At 34.9% G+C, this 19571-nt stretch overlaps 1 protein-coding gene across 9 annotated transcripts in view; it reads left to right on the forward strand.

The window, feature by feature from the left end:
- Positions 1–19571, forward strand: part of LOC149579504 (methionine aminopeptidase 1D, chloroplastic/mitochondrial-like) — a 180321-nt gene that overhangs the window by 151415 nt on the left and 9335 nt on the right. For 3 of the 9 annotated variants that reach the window (XM_089833285.1, XM_089833257.1, XM_089833292.1), the window contains one exon: positions 5753–5800. The exons of 1 other annotated variant lie outside the window; for it this stretch is intronic. In XM_089833285.1, coding sequence (XP_089689411.1) covers positions 5753–5800 — 48 coding nt within the window. Of the gene's footprint in view, positions 1–5752; positions 5851–6756; positions 6893–19571 lie in introns of all 9 variants that reach the window. 5 more of the 9 variants (XR_016365146.1, XR_016365142.1, XR_016365148.1 and 2 more) reach the window with 3 other exon arrangements.

The following is a 19571-nucleotide window of genomic DNA, read 5'->3' on the forward strand; positions in this document are numbered from 1 at the left end:
GGATCTCCATTCGACTTATATGTTGGTTCATTGACTGGACTTCATCATTTTCTCCATCTTTGATCTACTTGGAAACTCTTAAAGCAATTACACTTCACCAATGTTCTCACTTTTCGTGTGCTACTATGTTCTTCACAAGTCCTCAAATTCACCAATCAATATCGAACCAACCAACAATAAAGTATCTCCTGTCCCTCCTTAAATAGGTAGCTTTGATCTTTTGTCACTTAAACATCACTGTAGATATTAGGGTTTGATCAAGTTTATTGAATTTGTTCATCGTTTTATCCTTCTATTCCTTTCTTGAAACTTCCAAAAACTTCTCCTTAAATTCTTGCTTAGATTGCATAACAAACTCAATTCATGCAATAAATATGCTAGCTCATTAATCCTTATTGTTTATGCATTTTGACCAATCTGAAAATTCAACTATGTCGGTATCAAATCTTCATTCTTTCACAAACTGTTATTTTGTTGACACTCGGTCATCACTGTATTGTTGTGTTCGGTCAATATCGGGTAGCTTGGTCTCTACTGTTCTATATCTCTCGGCTTACACTAGCGCACTCAATCTTCATCTTGTTCTGCCACAATCTCGACTGATACTATTTTCTCGACTATCTCTTAAGCTCCTTAATCTTCTGCGTCAACTTCTTCATTGACCTAGTAAATTGATACTCGTTCAAGCTTAATGTTATACTCAACAACTCTTCTACACATCAACCCAATTGTTTGCTTCATTTTCTAAAATGATTAAACAACACATTATCTTGTCAAAGTCTAACTGATTAAGTGCCCATTGTAATTCCAACATACTTACTCTTTACTCAACAACTTTACTAGTTGATCTAGTTATCTCTCTATTCAACTCCTTTTCGTCAATCAATTGATATGACACTCTACATTGTTAGTAAATGTCTTACCAGTAAGGTTTGACATCCATGACAATTTAACAATTGTTCCAATTGTAGTTTCCAACAAAAATTGCTGATGAAGCTAGTAAAGATGATTTAAGGATAAAAGTATGAAAGAAGAACTCAATTGAATTGAAAAGAACAAAACATGGGAATTGGTTTCTAAACATAAGATTAAAAATGTTATTTAAACTAAGTGGGTCTTCTAGAAATAAGATAAATGAACAATGTGAGGTTGTGACATAGTTATACCGGCCTAGGGAATGGGGGAACAAGTTTCCAGGACAAAGGGGCCTCAATTTGGGGACGATAAGGGGACAGCGATAGGGGACATCAGAAGTGGGACGGGGTTTATATTGTATATACTATACATATGATACTTAAAATGCTAATTATGAAAAGATGCGTAACAATATATGACAAAAATATGAAGTATAAGTTCATCAAGACTACTATTGCTAGTTTAGTTTTACATTGCATTGAACATTGAACAATGAACAATGAAAGAGATCTAAGTTCTTACTTCTAACTTCTACTAAATAACTTAAATTAAAATAATCAAAGATTGAAGATTCAAATGGCATCAAAGTATCAGTATCATTATCTCATCAATCATTCAGTGGCATCATAAGCTTAATTACATCAAATAACAACAACCATGATATGATCACAGTGTTCAATGTTCAATATTTTGATCTTCAAATGACAAATATGATAATATCCAAGTCTCAAATACAAACTACAAAATTAGAAGACAAAATGTCAAGTAATAAAGGCCCAAGGGCCACCAAAATGCAATAGAGGTTGCCTAGAGGCCTCTAATCATCAATTCCAACTTGAGGCTCAAGTTCAACAAACTCATCCTCTGAATCGTCGGCCAATTCAAGGGTAAGAGCTAGAAGAGGAACGCCAACCAACCCCGCATTAGAAGTATTTGCATCCTCATCAACCTGTGAGGGCTCCTTTGGCTCTATATGTCATCGTGTTGTAGGGCTCTCCTTATACACAAGTGTCTTGCGATCTTTGATACACAAGGCACAATGTACAACCACTAGCTTTTCTGCTTTCTCAGAGGTACATCTATTCATTTTAAGAGAGGGAATGAAGCTATAAGTAGATCAGGTCCTCTTAGAAGTTGAAAAACTAGATACCTGTGATAACATCATAACAATCAAATGAGTAGTACAAGAATTACAAAATCAAAATTGAAAGTCATGACTAAAAGACTCAAGTAAAAGTGAAGGTGAAATTTGAAAGTGAAAAGTAAAGGTTCTAAAGATGCAGAACATGAGATTTGAGATAGGAAACAGATGGCTACTGTGGTTGTTGTTGATTTGGGTCCATGACAATTCCATCACAAAATAGGATCCTATTGTGACATTGTTTTTATGTCAACCTTTCCTCTAGTTGGATAGCTGCTAACAGTAATAAATTTGGTGCACTCAGTGCGAACATTCCCTGCTATCTCAAGGTCATACATCCTATCAATGCACTTGAAGAATCCTTCCTTCACCTGAAATTGAAATTTTAAAATCAGTAATTTAACATATTAAATATTTGCAAGTGCAAGTGTACCAACTTGTAACTTTCAAGTGCAAGTGTACTAAAGTTGAAATTGATAATAGATTGCCTCATTGTCATTTAGTGGTGTAACTCTCCAAGGCCTAGGCATTACCACATCAGATTCAATGCATAAGCAATGATATGTAAGGGAGTGTTGCGACTGTCCCATCTACGCTGAATAATAGGCCGAGTGTACTAAGTGTAAAATGCAAAAGTTAGGGTCCTCTCTCGCACAACTGCCCTCATCTAGTCAAGCATAGCATCAATGCACTTGTTCAACTCTCCAAGAGTAGCTAGATCCACATCCCCATATTTGATGACATGGAAAACTTTGCACAAACTTCTTCACATCTTGTTGCAACTGTGGCCAGTAATGGTTGCAACTTTGCACTTGATATCTAATGAGAACTTGGTAGAACTCTTTGGTATACTCTTGAACAAATTTTCCCGCTTGATTCGACCCGTGCATTTTCTTCAACAGATCAAGCTCATAATCCACGGGGATGAATTGTCGCTTCAGTTTAGCTATCATTCGTTCCCATCTGGTGATATTGTCATTTCCTTTTCTATTTAGCTCCAACTGAATCTCCTGCCACCTAATCTTTCCATGTCCTTTCAGTTTCGCCTTCGCAAACTTGACCCTATCAGTATCCTCAATAACTTCATACTCAAATTACTCCTTCAATTCATTGATCCAATCTATTAGCTCCTCTTGGTTAAGATTTTCCCAAAAATGTGGGAACCTCAAACTTGGGTCTTTTTCCAATCTTGGAGATGCCTTTAAAAAACCTCTCTTCCTTTGGGTATAGAACTTCCTCTACTTTGGCATTTTTTTCTTCTTCCTCCTCATCCTCGCTTTCATCTCTTACGACAAGATTTATTCCTTTGCGCGTTTGTGTTTCTAATGTTTGCATTTGTCTTTGGATGGCTCTAAAACCCTCAAGTGTAACATCTACAACTCTTCTGCACCCTCTCTTTGTGGAGGCATTTTCACGCTTCTGCTGAACCCCTAGTGCAAACTGCCTTACAATTGGCGATCTGTCTTCATGCTCAGCCCAAATCGCTATCTTAGTGCGAACTGCCTCACAGTCAACAATTTGTCCACACACCCTAGAACTCTAGCTCTAATACCACTTGATGAAGGGTGCTCTCCTTAATACCATAAACACATAATAGAAACAAAGAAACAACAACAATTGCGAGAACAAAATAGGGGCTTCTTATTATCGTCGCAATTGCGGAATTACATAATTCACTTGTACAATATGCTAACCCACACGGGCGCCTTTATTACAATAAACTGCAAGACAAGCTATGAACTATTACCCAGAGTTGTCTTAGACAATGTGTGGGCTTTTCTTAAATAGGCAATTTTATGCCGCTTGGGAAGGTTTTAGACACTATAACTTAATACCTAGGGCCGACATACCCTAACAATACATATAGAGTCAGCCAAATACATCTTAAACATTTATTTTAGAAATTTCGGGTGGCCCAACTTTGGAAGGCCATAATTGTCGAACCGTTGCTCCGATTGGCTATTATAACCACTTTTCAGAAACCTTAGCTCGTGATCTACAAGCTTGAAATTGTGCAAGCACCCATCTGTTGAGTTTTCGGACTTCATCTGGGGCCTCTAAGGCCTTCAAAATTGTGTTCAAAGATTTTTCTCCAAAATTCTCCACCGAAAATTTGTAATAACTTCTCTGGTACCGAAGTTGGAGCAATGCGATTTTTATGGTAGGCTTATAATTCTGAAATGAATCTTAATGTTAAAAATTAGAATATTCCGAGCTTGTATGACAACCTTACTAAAAATAGTAAGATCCCAGAAATAGCAACCCCTTGTGTCTACTAGTCCTGACTAAAATAGTAAAGGCTTAAAATAAAAACATTTTTGGGTAATGCAAGATTGTCCTCACACCTAGGATGCTTCTGCATCAACATGCCTCATCATTCCTAACTTAAGATATACAAAGACATTTCAAACATTGAATGAAGGCATCATTGGAAATCTTTTTTCTTTTAGTTACATTCGATCTCCTCGATAGATCATCTTCCTGTTTGGCTAAAAATTGGTTGCAAGTGTCTAAGTACAAATCAAAGGAGGTAGTATAGTTGAACTGATAAATAGCCAAATCAAAAGTGACATCCATCATTGTTGCAAGATTACAACTTCATATCTGAAATAGCAACCATATTGCTATAAGCAATATTGTTATTTCATATTCCATAGCGCATTTAATTAAGGAACATATCAGACATGGCAATCTAATCACTATAAGCAATTAATCAGCCAAGGTTATAGTATATCTTTTATTGCTAGATCAGAAATAGCTATTGAACATAAGATTGTTTGCATATTCATTCAGTCATATCACATATTCAGAGATCATATATGCAATCAATTCACTTAGCATTTAATTAAAATGTAGTGACAAAATTTTAAAGCTATTCATCCTTTCATTGATGTGTCATTATTTGAAAATTGTGTATCTTTTGAATTTTTCACCGGTCCAAGCAAAATGCTTTTTAATCAGGACAAGCAACTCCTGGGTTTGAAGTTCATGTTTGTTTTTTCACACCCGAAATTTATGTTTTCATAGCTTTTAATGGCATTTTTCACCTTGAAACTTGTCTATAAGTTTGTCCTTTTTAAGTCTTTAACTGCTTTTGAGAAATCACAGTGTTGTTTATTTTTTTATTTTGCTGAACTACAGAAACCAAATCTATGGGGCCATTATAAAGATGGCTGATTATGATGAGTGTGTTTATGCTTATACTCCTGCAGTTTTTGTTTGTTTAGCTCCATATGTGTGTACAACCTATTGCTAAGTAGAGACACGTTTAAAATTATATTGTCATGTCTGTATGGGGTCATGATTCTTTCCATTATGTGTGTATGTAAAGAGAATGTTGTCTATAACCAAGTGATTAGCTTAACAGAGTACCTAAAAGAGTGGTGGATTGATTCTATATGTCCTCCAGCTGAAGTTTTTTCTTTCATCAATTAAGGTACTAAATGCACTGAGTGAGAACTGTTGAGGTGAAAATTTGAGGTGGGATAATTTGGATCCAGGTTTTTGGGAACTAAGTGATCCATTTGTGTGCTGCCCAAACTGAAATTTTAAAACTCTCGCTTCTCTTTTAATGCAATTTCTTTTTTGTTTTGTTTCATTTTATTAGGTATTTGAATTTCATTTCTATACTAATATCATAATGGTCAAACAATTATACTTACTTCAATTCTATTTTTATTCTCACTTTATTTACAGGTGAGGATCAGGGTGGATGCATGATGGTTGGGCAAACCTTTGCACTTGGTATGCTTCACTGTAATTTAACTGTTGCCTGGCTATAACAAACTTATCAAGTAAAATATTTTAGAACCTGTAACTTATAGGACCATTATTGACTTAATTTTTTACTTTTGTTATCTTTTTCCATTGAGAGTTGTGTTGTATTTGGTTGAACTTTTGTTGTATTTGTTTTGGTCATAATTATTTAGAAGTTTTACCATTGTCTTCACTAACATTTCGCTTTCTATAAAAGCTATATCCAATTTCTGCACATTTTGTTTTACACCAACTATATGAGTGGTAGCTTGACATTTCATGAATCTTGGGTTGATAAGTATATGTTCCTATATTTGAAATCCTCACAACTAGCACATTTGTTAACGTCATTCCTTTCTAATAAGTTAAACATGTGCACGAAGCTTCTAATGTAGTGCTTTTAATGGGTAAAAAAAAAAAGTAAATGCATGCACACAATACACAAAGGAAGATTTTCCAGATTCTTAAGTATCAATGATCATAAATTATCAATACAGAATGATATTAGTCATTTATAATAGGATATTAACATAGATGTATAGAGAACTCCTGTGACACAATTCTAATAGAGTGATTTGCATCAACTTCAACCTATTTTTTCTCAAAAAACAATCTTCTCAAGCTGATTTATGCATGAATTTCCTATTTGCAATGAAAATTTTTTATGTCGAATCCTTGTACTAATCCTCTGCTAGTATCTTCTGCAAACTCCCTGTCTTCTAGTTTGAGGTGTACATACTAAATATGGAATTTTGCAAAACATGGACTTGTCACTTCTTCTGGTTCACAAACTGAAAACTTGCTGGCTCACCTGAGATGGTTCACCTTCCTAGATAGCTACTCTGATTTCTAACAAATCATTTAAATTCATTGGTTGACAACTGTTAGCATTTTGATCCATTACATGGCTGACAATATACTATGTTTTACTAAAATATCTTGAGGTATGGACAATAATGGCTATGATGTAGAACCAACCCATTCACATGGGCATGAGATCACATTATTTCTCGAAGGAATGGGTACATGACCAAGAACCATCTGTGCTGGCTGCAAAACTTGTGTGTGCAACTTTGAAAGGTAATTCTCTAAACAAAAAATCACATAATTTTTTCGCAAACCAAGCAAAGCACTGTGTGAAAATATTCGTGCTATTACATATTAACAAAGAAAATAAACTAGGAAGCCTGATTTTGTTCAGGTTCAGATATGGGTTCAACGAAGCAGTTTGTAGGTACAACAAAATTTTGAAATGGGTTTTGGATTCGTTAGTACAAACAGACGGACACACACAGATATACACTGCGTATAAGCATGAATTAAGATTAGAATGTCACATAATATCATATAAACACAAAAACACCATAAATTTGCAATCACAGCGTTGTGATCATACCATCATGTACTTCAACATCAAAATATAAAAAATTTAAATGACAAATTATAATGTAAAGTTCGAGTATGATAGTTTGAATGTCAAGTTCAACTAATGGGTTAATAATTTATTCTTCTTCTTCTTCAATGCCAATGGCATTAGTTGATCCACCAATAGTACCAAGACTTATTGGCTCAGCTGTACCAAAAACATTATTGCTTTCCAAGTCATCGAATGCATCAATTGCAAGCTGAGCAATATTAGCACCAAGCCCATATGCTCTGCATTTATATCCCACATTGTAACAAGCTAAAAATTAATAACAGAAGTTTACTAAGTTTACTAACGGTTTTAGTTAAACTAACTAGTTTACGCTCAGTATTGGAATAAACAATAACATATGTAAAAACGTTTTTTAAAGAAGGAATACATATCAAAGCAGTTACTATGCTAAATTGATTTTTACAAGAATTAATTACTTGATACTGCTTGTCAAAGCAGTTACTATGCTAAATCTATGTTTAACAAGAATTAATTACTTGATTACTATGCTAAATCTATGTTTAACAAGAATTAATTACTTGATACTAAGCAGTATCAAGTAATTAATTCTTGTTAAACATAGATTTAGCATAGTAACTGCTTTGACATGTATTCCTTCTTAAAAAAATGTTGTTACAGATGTTATTGTTTATTCCAATACTGAGCGCAAACTAGTTAGTTTAACTAAAACCGTTAGTAAACTTAGTAAACTTCTGTTATTATTTTTTAGCTTGTTACAATGTGGGATATAAATGCAGAGCATATGGGCTTGGTGCTAATATTGCTCAGCTTGCAATTGATGCATTCGATGACTTGGAAAGCAATAATGTTATTGGTACAGCTGAGCCAATAAGTCTTGGTACTATTGGTGGATCAACTAATGCCATTGGCATTGAAGAAGACGAAGAATAAATTATTAACCCATTAGTTGAACTTGATATTCAAACTATGATACTCAAACTTAACGTGAATTTATTTTTATGAAAATGAAAGAATTGCATTAGGATTTTAATAAACAATGTACAATTAATCTAATTATGTACTTTCAGTGCTTTCCAACGTAAAAAGGTGGTGAAACAAGCTTTTGCTCCCCTATTTATACTTCCTGCACCCTAATTCTATTCCACACTCTTTTCTTACGCGTCATGAATAAATTTCTGTTGTCAATCCATGGGACGATCCTTTGGTTATGAACCATTTCTCTATGTTCAGTGAGGAATTTGTCTATACTTTCCTAAGTTTTGCCTGATAACAATCGTAAGAGTTAATTTTATGTACCATGGAAAAATTATAGTATGTTTGGAAATTAGTAATTAAGAGGGTGTTTTCGGTCCCTTAGGGAATCTTGATCATAATGCAGAAGGTGAATAATAATTATATATTGTTGAGATTGTTTTCAGAGAGCATGGAACTTCCATGAGAAATAAGATAGAGAAATGAGTCCTAGTAATATGAAGATATTTTATGTACCTTGGAAAAATTATAGTAAGTTTGGGAATTAGTAATTAAGAGGGTGTTTTTGGTCCCTTAGGGAATCTTGATCATAGTGCGGAAGGTGAATAATAATTATATATTGTTGAGAATGTTTTCGGAGATCATGGAACTTCCATGAGAAATTAGATACAGAAATGAGTCCTAGTAATATGAAGATTGCAAAATTGAAGATGGTTTATTATAGTTTAATTTCTTTATTTATGTTTTAATTATTTTATTTTAATAATATAGTAGTCCAATTCTATTAATGTTCAGGGTGGTTGCTAAGAACAAGACAATTTAGATAACAGGCGGTTCTCTACGTTATAAGATTGATCAAGAAATTGTTTTAAGATATTAATCATCAAATTGTCAAGGAAAGAACGTAAAGGTGAGTCCTTAAAATTAAGTCACCTTGGTTACCCATGTACAATTTGTCAAGTCTTACCATTTCCAGATTATCTAGACCTTGGTCATTCATCATCCCCTTTCTCGGTGATACCTTTACCCACTTTAGGGTTTGGTTTACATTCTTCCTACGTTCAATCACACGAGTAGTTAATCTTGATATCAAAATATACATAAATTAGATTTTGTGTAATTACATTGGCATATCAATGAGCATCTTGTTATTTATCATCAATCTTAATCCACATGATAAACAAGCTGTTTTTCGATCCTATTTATGTTGTAATTACTTAAACAAATTGCGAGTTTTAAGTTAGGGATTTCATACATTTCGAAACTAGAATCCACCTAGGGAAAGTCTACAAAACCACAGTTAGTCCACAAATACTGCCTAGGGAAGAAAATCTATACCACTGTATCGTTGTAATCAAAACCATTTAGGGCAACAAAACCATTGTACTCAAAACCATTTAGGGCAATAAAACCAATGTTAGATTAGGTATTTCTGTTTAGGGCACACTTACAAAACCATTATTGAAAATATTCAATTTCTTATTGGGCATCATGAAAGGGGTGTGACACATCTTTGTCTCACCTTCTTTGTGTTCATTCGGCTTATGGGAAAGGAGACACTGATTGGAAAGCACATATATTAAAATTTTTGCTCTTTTTAATTGTAACGTATTGCGCTATGCTTAGTAGATGAAAGAACATGTGCTCCGATTTCTTTTTGATGCAGATGAGCTAGCAACCTATGATGACAACACAAAGTAGCAATCAAAATAAAATTATTAAAGTTGCAAAATTACTAGTAACCTTTGAGGACAAATTAAATTAAAATTATAAATGAAACTTGTGATATAATTTTGATTACAAGGGGCTGCAGCAATTGCAATCGTTGGCCATGGAGGAACCGCCGATAATGAGCTTCCTTTCTAAACTAATGACAAAGAGCATCATTACTTAGGCCTCTTGCATTCACAAACTATAAGAATTCGTCTGTAGTCAAATCTCGCATATCATCGTCAGTTCAGTCTTTGAAATGCAGCCTTGTACCAATTAGACACTTCTAAATCTTTATATTGTGGCAGCTTTCTTGGTATATTGAGATATTGGTTGCTATATAATTTGGTATGAATGCATAGTCGAGTAAATATGGAGCGGTCATCTTGTTCCATCGTTTTACAACAATTGTTTGAGATTGTTTTAGGACAGTCTCCTCAAGGTCTCATTCTTTGTCATTTTTGGTTTTTTTCATCTTATTAAACATTGAGTTGAAGCATAATTGGTTTGGTGTCAATGCGTAGGCAAGCAAATATGGAGGATTGGTCATCTTGTTCCATCATTTTACACCAATTGTTTGAAGAAGTCTCCTCAAGGTCTTGCTGTTTGTCATTTATGATTTTCTTCATCTTCTTGACCATTGAGTCTAAGCCATCATTCACCTCTCTAAGGCAAGGCCTATCCATGAAGTGAAGGAAATATTCCACACATTCCCACCATTAGTAATCCAATATCCTTTGCTTGATTTTTGTTGCCCTCCTAGTGTTGCTTTGCTTCCATATATAGCAATTATTGCTGATCACCATTTTGCAAAGAGCCACTTTCACTTTTACAAGTCACGTCAAGAATATTGAGTTTGAAGCAAAGTGGTTCTAAACAACTTGTAATAGAAGTAGAACAAACAAAACGATTAAATATAGACAATTTAAAAAGATCACACATTACGCAATCAATTTATGAAAATCAGAAAATGTAAATATACTAATTTTTATTTTTAAAAAATTACATCACTACTTCAAGTTGAAGTTTGCTTACGTTCAATAGCTCCAAACTTGAGATCAATATGACAATTCCTTGGGTCATGTGGTGTTTTGTGACAAGCATCTAGATATCTTCAACCTTGGCATACATTTTTTTGGTACACCCAATTTTGATCTCAATGTTTTGTAGTGTAATATCCCTAATGGGATATTTGCCCCAGAACTCTCAATAAAGTCTTAAAACTTTTAAATTATAAGTTTCATGCAATCTATTACAGATTTAACTGGCATATCCACATAAAAGAACTAGATAAAATGAAGTCTTAGAAATGATGTTGCAATTGAGCTCAAACATAAAAAGAATTTCAGAAATAATATTCTATTGGATTTTTTGAGCGAAACAACCACATAATCTAATCATAGTCAGGAAAATTACAGCAAGATTGGATATTTGAAAAATGAACCTGAGGCACTATGTGAAACACCTGTACGATGTCTCCAATTGAGAATGGGTTTCCCACTGTCCAAGATTGAGGGTTTCCGTCCTCTCTCTTGTTGAAAGATGAGGTTTTTGAAACTCTCCAAGAGAGAAAACTGAGATACAAAATAATAAACCAAGTATGTTACAAATGAGCCCTCTATCTTCTTCTAAGCCCAACCTTGTGACTCTTCATATTACTTTGTTTCTTTATTGCCCTTTTAATTTAACACCTTTTCCCCACTTAAGAAAATAAAGTGCTCAAATATAGTAAAGTGACATTAATAATATAAACTTATGTTTATATACACTTAATTAAAATACCATTCAATCCTTAGTCATTAAAATCACTAATCAGATGAACCCTGATATGCATGTGCAATGGTTCAATGGAAAGGTATCGACGAGATGCTCCCAGTCAAACACTCATATACCAAGAACAATGAGCCTGCTGACTTTCTAAAATTGTAATTGTCTGTGAACTACACTAAAACAACCTCAATTGGCCGAAATCTGAAATTGCTTAGGCCAACACTTGATTTGATCCCAGAGATAACTTGGTTAACCCATGAGACCAAGACAAAATGATCCCAGAGATAACTTGGTTAACCCATGAGACCAAGACAAAATAGGTTAATGACGCAACAAAATTTATTGGTTTAGAAAAGGTGTCATGATAGTCCTTTGTTCCTAACTATTGCTTGCCTCCAAGCAATTTGTATCTATACATTAAAACCAAATTCCTGGATTCCAAATCTCCTCATAGATGATGCTCTACCAGTCTAGTATGCTACACTGGTGTAAACATCTTCAACCCCAAAATCTTGAAGCAACTCAACATCAACCAAATGACCAATCAACTAAATGCTACAAATCGAAAACATCTCATGTGTATACTCGATTAGGACGACTTGCTATGCGGCGCTATCATAAAAAGAACGGTTTCTTTCTAAGTACCTCTCTCCAAATATAAATTTATACACCTCTAATATCCATAGCTGGCCGGGTCTCAACAGAATGCCGACCCTCTTGAAGAAAGTAGCACAACAAATGAATCCTCCCAGCTCCCTTGACCATAACCACCCATGTAAATGCTCTACTTGGATGCCATGTGGAGACTTGCGTGATGCCCGTAATACCACCAACTCCTGTAATATAGGTACCAATGAAGATGATAATACCTAAAAAATCGATACAATCACCATGCCTGTGCTCTGGAAATGATGGAGTGATCCGACCATAGATGTCATAAGAAGGAACATTGTAGAATTGAGCAACTTGAAAAGCCAACTTGTCTCACCTCCCTCAATTGTGAAAGGATATATATCATAACAACCATTCGAATCTCGCTCACAAGAGTTCACCAAAATAGAAATAGGTCAAAGAAGATATCAAACTTTTGTCGCTCGACTTTGACCTCATCTTCACTATGCCAGAAGTGTTGAAGACTATTAGTGGAACCCACCTAAGCTATATTGCTAACTGTGCAGCACTCAGGTGCCAAAGAAAACTTCTTTCACATCCATTAGCTATGAGGAGAAACAACTTACTAAAGGTTTCTGCAACCTCACAACTTCATCCAACCTTTGGTAGACCCTCATGAATGTGCTGATTTTGCTAGTAATCCACCTATAAACCTATATCTACATGAGACCTCTGGGATATAGAAGCTGCTAACTCTCTTTGGATATATATCAGTATGATGGAAAATTGATTGGTGTCCCTGCAAGCAATCCCCCATAATGACTTGGTTTGGATATTTAAAGCCTCTAACCCCATTTTTTGAAGATGGCAGACATCCATCCCACAATGGATGATTCAAATCTCGGCCCATCCATTCGTGCGCCGCATCAAGTCCTTGTGTCCATCAAACAAAAAATGTCGAGCACTCCTCACTATATATTAATGATGAATAACCTCAACCTCAGTCAATGGATCATCATAAAGTACAGTTTGCCCATTGAGTGTAGATGAATCATGCTCATGCTGATTAACTCTTGTAGTATCATTTCTGACAACTTCTTCAACTATCATATCTAAATGTTGAGCTAAAGTAGAGCGTGCCAAATTTCATTTCCAATTAAGCTCATTAATCTGATTTTTTACTTCATGAAATGCCATTAAGGTAGCCTCTAGGGTGTCCTTGGCATTCATGACCTCTTATACATGCATCTACTTCTGCTTACTTCTTCCGTAGTGCTGCTGAGTAAATCTGTTGAAGCTCAAAGAGATGATCACGATCTCAAAGGTGTAGCTAATCTGATTTCATAGTTTCCAGCCCTTCTTGGATTATTAATACGTATGGAAATTCCTCTTTGAGTCCTGTTTGCTTTACCTCCAACTATTCCTTCCAAAGGTGTTTTTTAAACATCCTATATATGTCATCAAAATTTGACAGGTCTGCAACAATTTTATTTTCAGTTACCTTTATCTGACTCTCCAATTTAGGTGAATTAGTAGATACACAAGAACATTCAGTTGCATATGGTGTAGGGGTGTACATTTCATCACACCTATCAATGCCATCGTTTGTGCCCAACTAGGTATAGGAATTAGGGACAACACTGTATTCAAAAACAAATTTATTGCAAAGCGAATTCATACCACATGTAGAGACCATTTAGTCAGGGTCAAAATAAGCATCAACACTCACAATAGATATGGAATCACAATCTTTGGCTGATTGGAAAATCTTACCACATGAGCTATCAATATGTCCATCAAGTGCACTATTATAGGCAGCTCTATAAGATACCTCTATCTTCAAACTACCTATCATTAAACCTGTGCATTAACCTCTTTCACATGATCATGAGAAGGCTGCAAATTAGTGGTAATTGGTTGTTCATTTTTTTTTTTAAGACTACTTGTTAGCTGATTTTTGACTGTTTGAAACTCCTCATGCAACTCTTTGCAAGCTCCTTGTGCCAAAGGTTCATGAGCTAGCTCGTGGTATTGTTTCTTTGCCACATTATTCTTATTCTGAAGACTTGGATGAGGGTAAATCATTTTGAACCTATGAAAGGAGTGTATAATTTTCATCTAACACTTTGATTACTTCATTTCTATAATCCATCTTCGAATTCTGAGCCAACTGTCGTTGTATTTGAGCAAGTTCTTTCACAGCCTTTTCCTGATTGTGCATTTTTTTTCCCATGATGAACATTTCTGATTGGAATCAAAATCTTCCAATAACTTTTGCCAAATAGTTTGTCAATGTGGTTTAGTATCAGACATGATGACAAACAGTTTGCAGGTCATTTATTTTACATGCCATAGTTACTCTTATTCAATCAAAACTGGCAGAAAAATTCATTCAATGTTACAGAAATCAGAATACATAGTATGTTTATAAAATATGAAACCTGACAACTTAGTATCAGACTTTTTCCATATATATAGGGATTGCTGATAAGTTCTTGTGATCAGACATGCGAAAACACAGGCCAAGCCTTAATAATAAAGTTCTTGGAATGCTGGATCATACATAGATCATGTAGGGATTCTGTCAAACATTCTGATGAATTTAATATTTAGAATCTGTCTTGTGCCCTCAGCTGTAAATTTGTCAAACATTTTAACTTGCTATCTGAAAGCTCCATCCTTGAACTGGTTTTGTGTTTGTTTCTTAGAGGTGGAAATGGCACACTTGATAATTATAATGGCATATACAATTCGTTGGTTACCAAGCAGGTTTTATCTTACTAGATAATTTACATACCAAGTTTATAGAATAAAGCTCATTGATCATAACATAGATACTCAATGTCTATTCAAATAATATTTTGTTGGAAACATGTAGTGGTATTTCTGATGTGTGTGTGTGTGTGGGTGTGTGGGCACATGTGCGTGTGCGTGCTTTCGTGCGTGTGTGTGACTGAGTTCTCAACACAAGCTTGTATGCATGTGGTGATTTGTCGGCAGCTTACAATGCCATAACTGAACAGGCACAGTTGAGCACCAATCTAGTTGTTGCCAACCTTTCTACACATGTACACAAAGAGATGATTCCACCCAACACATACATTCTCATGGACATACCTGTCCCGACCAATCATGTGCAACAGACATATCGCATGGTTATTACTTGGACAAGACAATCCATTGGTAAAAGAGCATAAACTGATGATCCAACTGTAGGCAGCATTGTGGAATCTGTCATTCAACAACCAACTGAAGAGTGAAATAGATAAGATGGGATACCCACACTCAGTAGCACATATACAACCCGTAACAGGAACAACCTGTGAATATAGTGGGAGTTGACAAATTTCATGTAAATCAGACACTGCTCATGTGAATTTGCTGTGACTCCTACACTCAACTTCTCAATATATTAAGGTTCAGTATTAATTTAGTTCAATTTGCAAACACTAAAATCCAATACCTCAGCATTACATAGCATAAACTTATTTGGGGCCAACTATAGTTTTTATCATTATATCTTCAAATTTTTTTCTCGGCCATAGTAAAGAATCAAGATGCAATATATCTCATGACAATGTTAGAATATTGCCCATTGCTCCGTAAAGAAGGGACATTAGAAAATTAAAGGGCCTGAATAATTATTTTAATGTTTCAACAGCTATTGGTGTATTTTAAAATTCATTTCCTACATATTTGTCTCTAATGGCATGCTTGGCACTATCCATTCCTTCATATGTGTAGCCATACCGGGTTTCTCCTCGTCAGCAACTTGTAGGAGGGCTACAAGGGGCTTAGTTACATTCAAACCAGTTAAACTAAAAACCAATTGAGTGAATAATGATATGTTCATTCTATTATGAAACTTTGCAAAGTTGCACAATGAAAATAAAACAAAATTATGCATGCCATAAATTAATTTATAAATTTTAAGTTTTTAAAATTTAAATTACCTCCACAAGCTCCTTACGAGGGTTCCAAAAATCTTCTTCATCATAAATGCATTTAGTTGCATCTATTCCTACAGGGGTGGTAACAAAGGACAAGGAAGTCCATTGTGGACCAACAAAAATGCACCGCAACGGTAGCCTTGAATTCAGGAAGGATTTTAGTGTGATAAAATTAGAGGCATATCTTGTGATATCGGGACGAGACAACTCCTTTCCCCCGCGTATGAGCTCAAAGTGTCGAGGATCACGACATGATTATAGATGAATTTGCAATTTTTTTTGTCCTTATCAGCACAAGATTTCACTCATTCAATCTTGCCAATATCCTCTAACATGAGGTCGAGGCAATGGGCCGAACATGGAGTTCAAAAGATTCTTGGGTGTTTCTCCATCAAAAGTTTTATTGTGGCAATTTTAAATTAATTAGCAAAAAATTAGATATGTCAAGAAACTTTAAATATTTAATAAACTAAAATAAAAAATTTAGAAACTTAAATATTAAATTTTACCTACAACAACAAAATTAGTTGCATTATCAGTCACTGCCAGAACAACATTCTATTTCCCCTCATCCCTTCCGACCTCCTCAATAGCCAAACATAAGTATGTCTACTTTTTTGACATGTGAGGAAACATCTATAGAATTCAAAAACATGGTGGATCTTAAATGTCAAATTAAAACAAAATAATCATCATTGACCAATCAATAAAATAATATTTTAGTTATTCAATAATCAATTAATAATTTAATACATTAAATTTTAGACTTTGAGAAGTAGAGGATGATGAATTACCTCTGCTAGAAACAAGAAAATTTAGGAGAGTCCTATTCCTCCCATCTCTCCATCCATTTGTCATAATGGTGCAACCCCTTTGGCTCCAAATATTGCTATGGCTTTCCAACTCAAGTTTCATTTCCTCAACCATTTCTAGTAAGAGGGGGCCACTCAACTCATCTTCAATGGGGGCTTTAAGCCCTGCACCATAGATGGAAACCACCTCAATCATGCCTTGCTATTTATGGAAAGTTGAGTGATGATTGAGAGGGACCCTTTCTATTTTAGGAAAGTGCCATTTGGCCACACGGGGAAATAATAGATGTGAGTCTTGTTTCAAAAGACATACATAAAGGATGAGTATTTTGGGGGTTATTATGATTTAGTGGCCAAATTATTATTTTATAATTTGACTTTATATTTTCATTTAAGTTGAGAGTTGTGGCATCATTGTAATGTGACATTTATTTAATTAGTTATAAACCTAAGTCAAGTATCAAACATAAAAGTGCAAGGAGTTATTATATTTAAAAGTTGAAGCCTCTCAAGTGAAAAGCATGTTGGTGAAGCCGAGTCAAGTATAAAAGGTGGCTTCATGATGCAAATGAATCATCCAAATGTCTAATTTGCCCTGTCTTAAAGGTGTCCTGCCAATAAGGAACTTGTCACATTTATAAAAATAGTTAAATTAGCATATTTTAACATGAAGTTAAAATTATAAAATTTTATTTTCAAAGTTGAAGTTAAAAAATTTAATGGAAAATTTAAAACAATCAAATTTAAATGAACTACTTGGCTGCAATAAATGGAATACTGCAGAAAACCAAAACTTGCAAATTGCTCTTCTTCCATCTTCATCGATCTCCTTATTCCAATCCAAGCTCCCAAGTGAGGGTTGTGCACAAGGAGTGGAATGTGGTACAAAAAAAAGTCCAAACTAGATTTTCTGACTCTAGGATGAAAGGTAATGCCAATACTACTATCAGTGGCAATGCCACTAGTAGGAATAGATGTAGAAGCAGAAGCACTAGTGAAAGCTCTAGGATGATAGGGAGGAAGGGAAGAACCTTCTCCTACACAACCTACTGAACCTAGGGTTGTAAAATAAGATACAGATGCACTTTAGGATGAGGGTGGACAAGAAGTGGAACCAATTAGGGCTAACTCTGGTAATTAATTCTATCTTAATTGCTTTTCTTGTTCATAGTTTTCTAAGGCAACATAAGAAAAATGTTTGGAATCAACAGTTGCAACTTTACAAGGCTCAGCAACATCTCCACATATGCCAACAATATGGTATTTCAATCTATTTAACCCCCCACTATTAATGGTCTTGCAGGATAAACATTTTGTTTGATTTCTACCTCTACCTAGAAAGTCTATGGTATACTTTCAGCAGTCATCTTTTCTATTGGCTTTAGAGAGCTTGGGTTTTTTGGCTGGAGGAGCCATTATGAGTAAGGAAAAAAATGTTTTCAAATGTCAAGGTTGCTGCAATAAGACATTTAAAGTCGCTGCAATAAGACATTTTAAACCAAAAACTACTATTTAAGCGTTGTATTTTATGAAGATTTAAAATAAAAGAAAACCCAATAACAGAAAAAATTCATTCAAAAAACCCATAAGCATAGAGAAAAAAAAAATCATCTAAATCCAAAAAATCAACTCTTACCTATTTCAAAAGAGTTGATAAGTTTTGAGAAGAGCTCCAATAAACTCCTTCATGATCTAAATGCAAGTATTATAGCTGCTCCAATGTCACAAATGAAAGTTTTTTTTCCTCTTCTTTCAGCTGGTTGCAAAACAATGACATTCTTTTTCTTGTTGTTCTATTCTCACATGAAAGAGTTATGAAAGCTCTTTTTGGGTTATAAGCAAAAGAAACATAAAAAAAATTAGGAGAAAAACAAGCAAAATTTTATTTTATTTGAAGTCTAGATTTGCCTAGCCACGGCCGAGTCACGAGCATCTTGACCCACGAGTCAGGAGAGCCGAGTCAAGGTTACGGGTCACTTCGACCCGGACGACTCGCTTGACTCGCAACTAGTCCTTTCTTGTGGTTAATTTGTCATCTGATTTGGATGCCATTGTTTGAGGAAATTATATTCTCCAAGTGTTTTGCACTATTGGCATTTATTCTACAACAATTGGCAACCTTAAATGGGAGTTTGGTGGTTGTGATTAAAATGTCCAACCCCATGACTTGGATTTGAGAAGTGTTGTGCATTTTGAGAGGCTGCAAACATTGCCTGTAGCAGTGTTTGGGTTGTTCTCATACATGCGATCTGCAACTGGAGAGAAGTGATAGGCGTTTAAAGGCTGGGAGGAAAGTTTCATATGTACGAACTGCTTATTGGGGGCCTTAACATGCTCAATATTCTGCTACAACATAACTACTATTTCCAGGTGTGATCTGCTGTTGGGATTATGCATGCACAGGCCTGCGATGTATTTTGAGGAGAAGGTGTTGCAGAAAAAAATGAAAGATCAGTTTCCATTTTTTATTAATTGTATATTTTATCTATTTTAGCATGAATAAAATTTGTAGTTCAGTGGTTAGTTTGAATTGT

The sequence above is a fragment of the Cupressus sempervirens genome, chromosome 1, assembly GCF_028749045.1.
Source record: "Cupressus sempervirens isolate cs-2001-9-10 chromosome 1, ASM2874904v1, whole genome shotgun sequence".
NCBI lineage: Eukaryota > Viridiplantae > Streptophyta > Pinopsida > Cupressales > Cupressaceae > Cupressus > Cupressus sempervirens.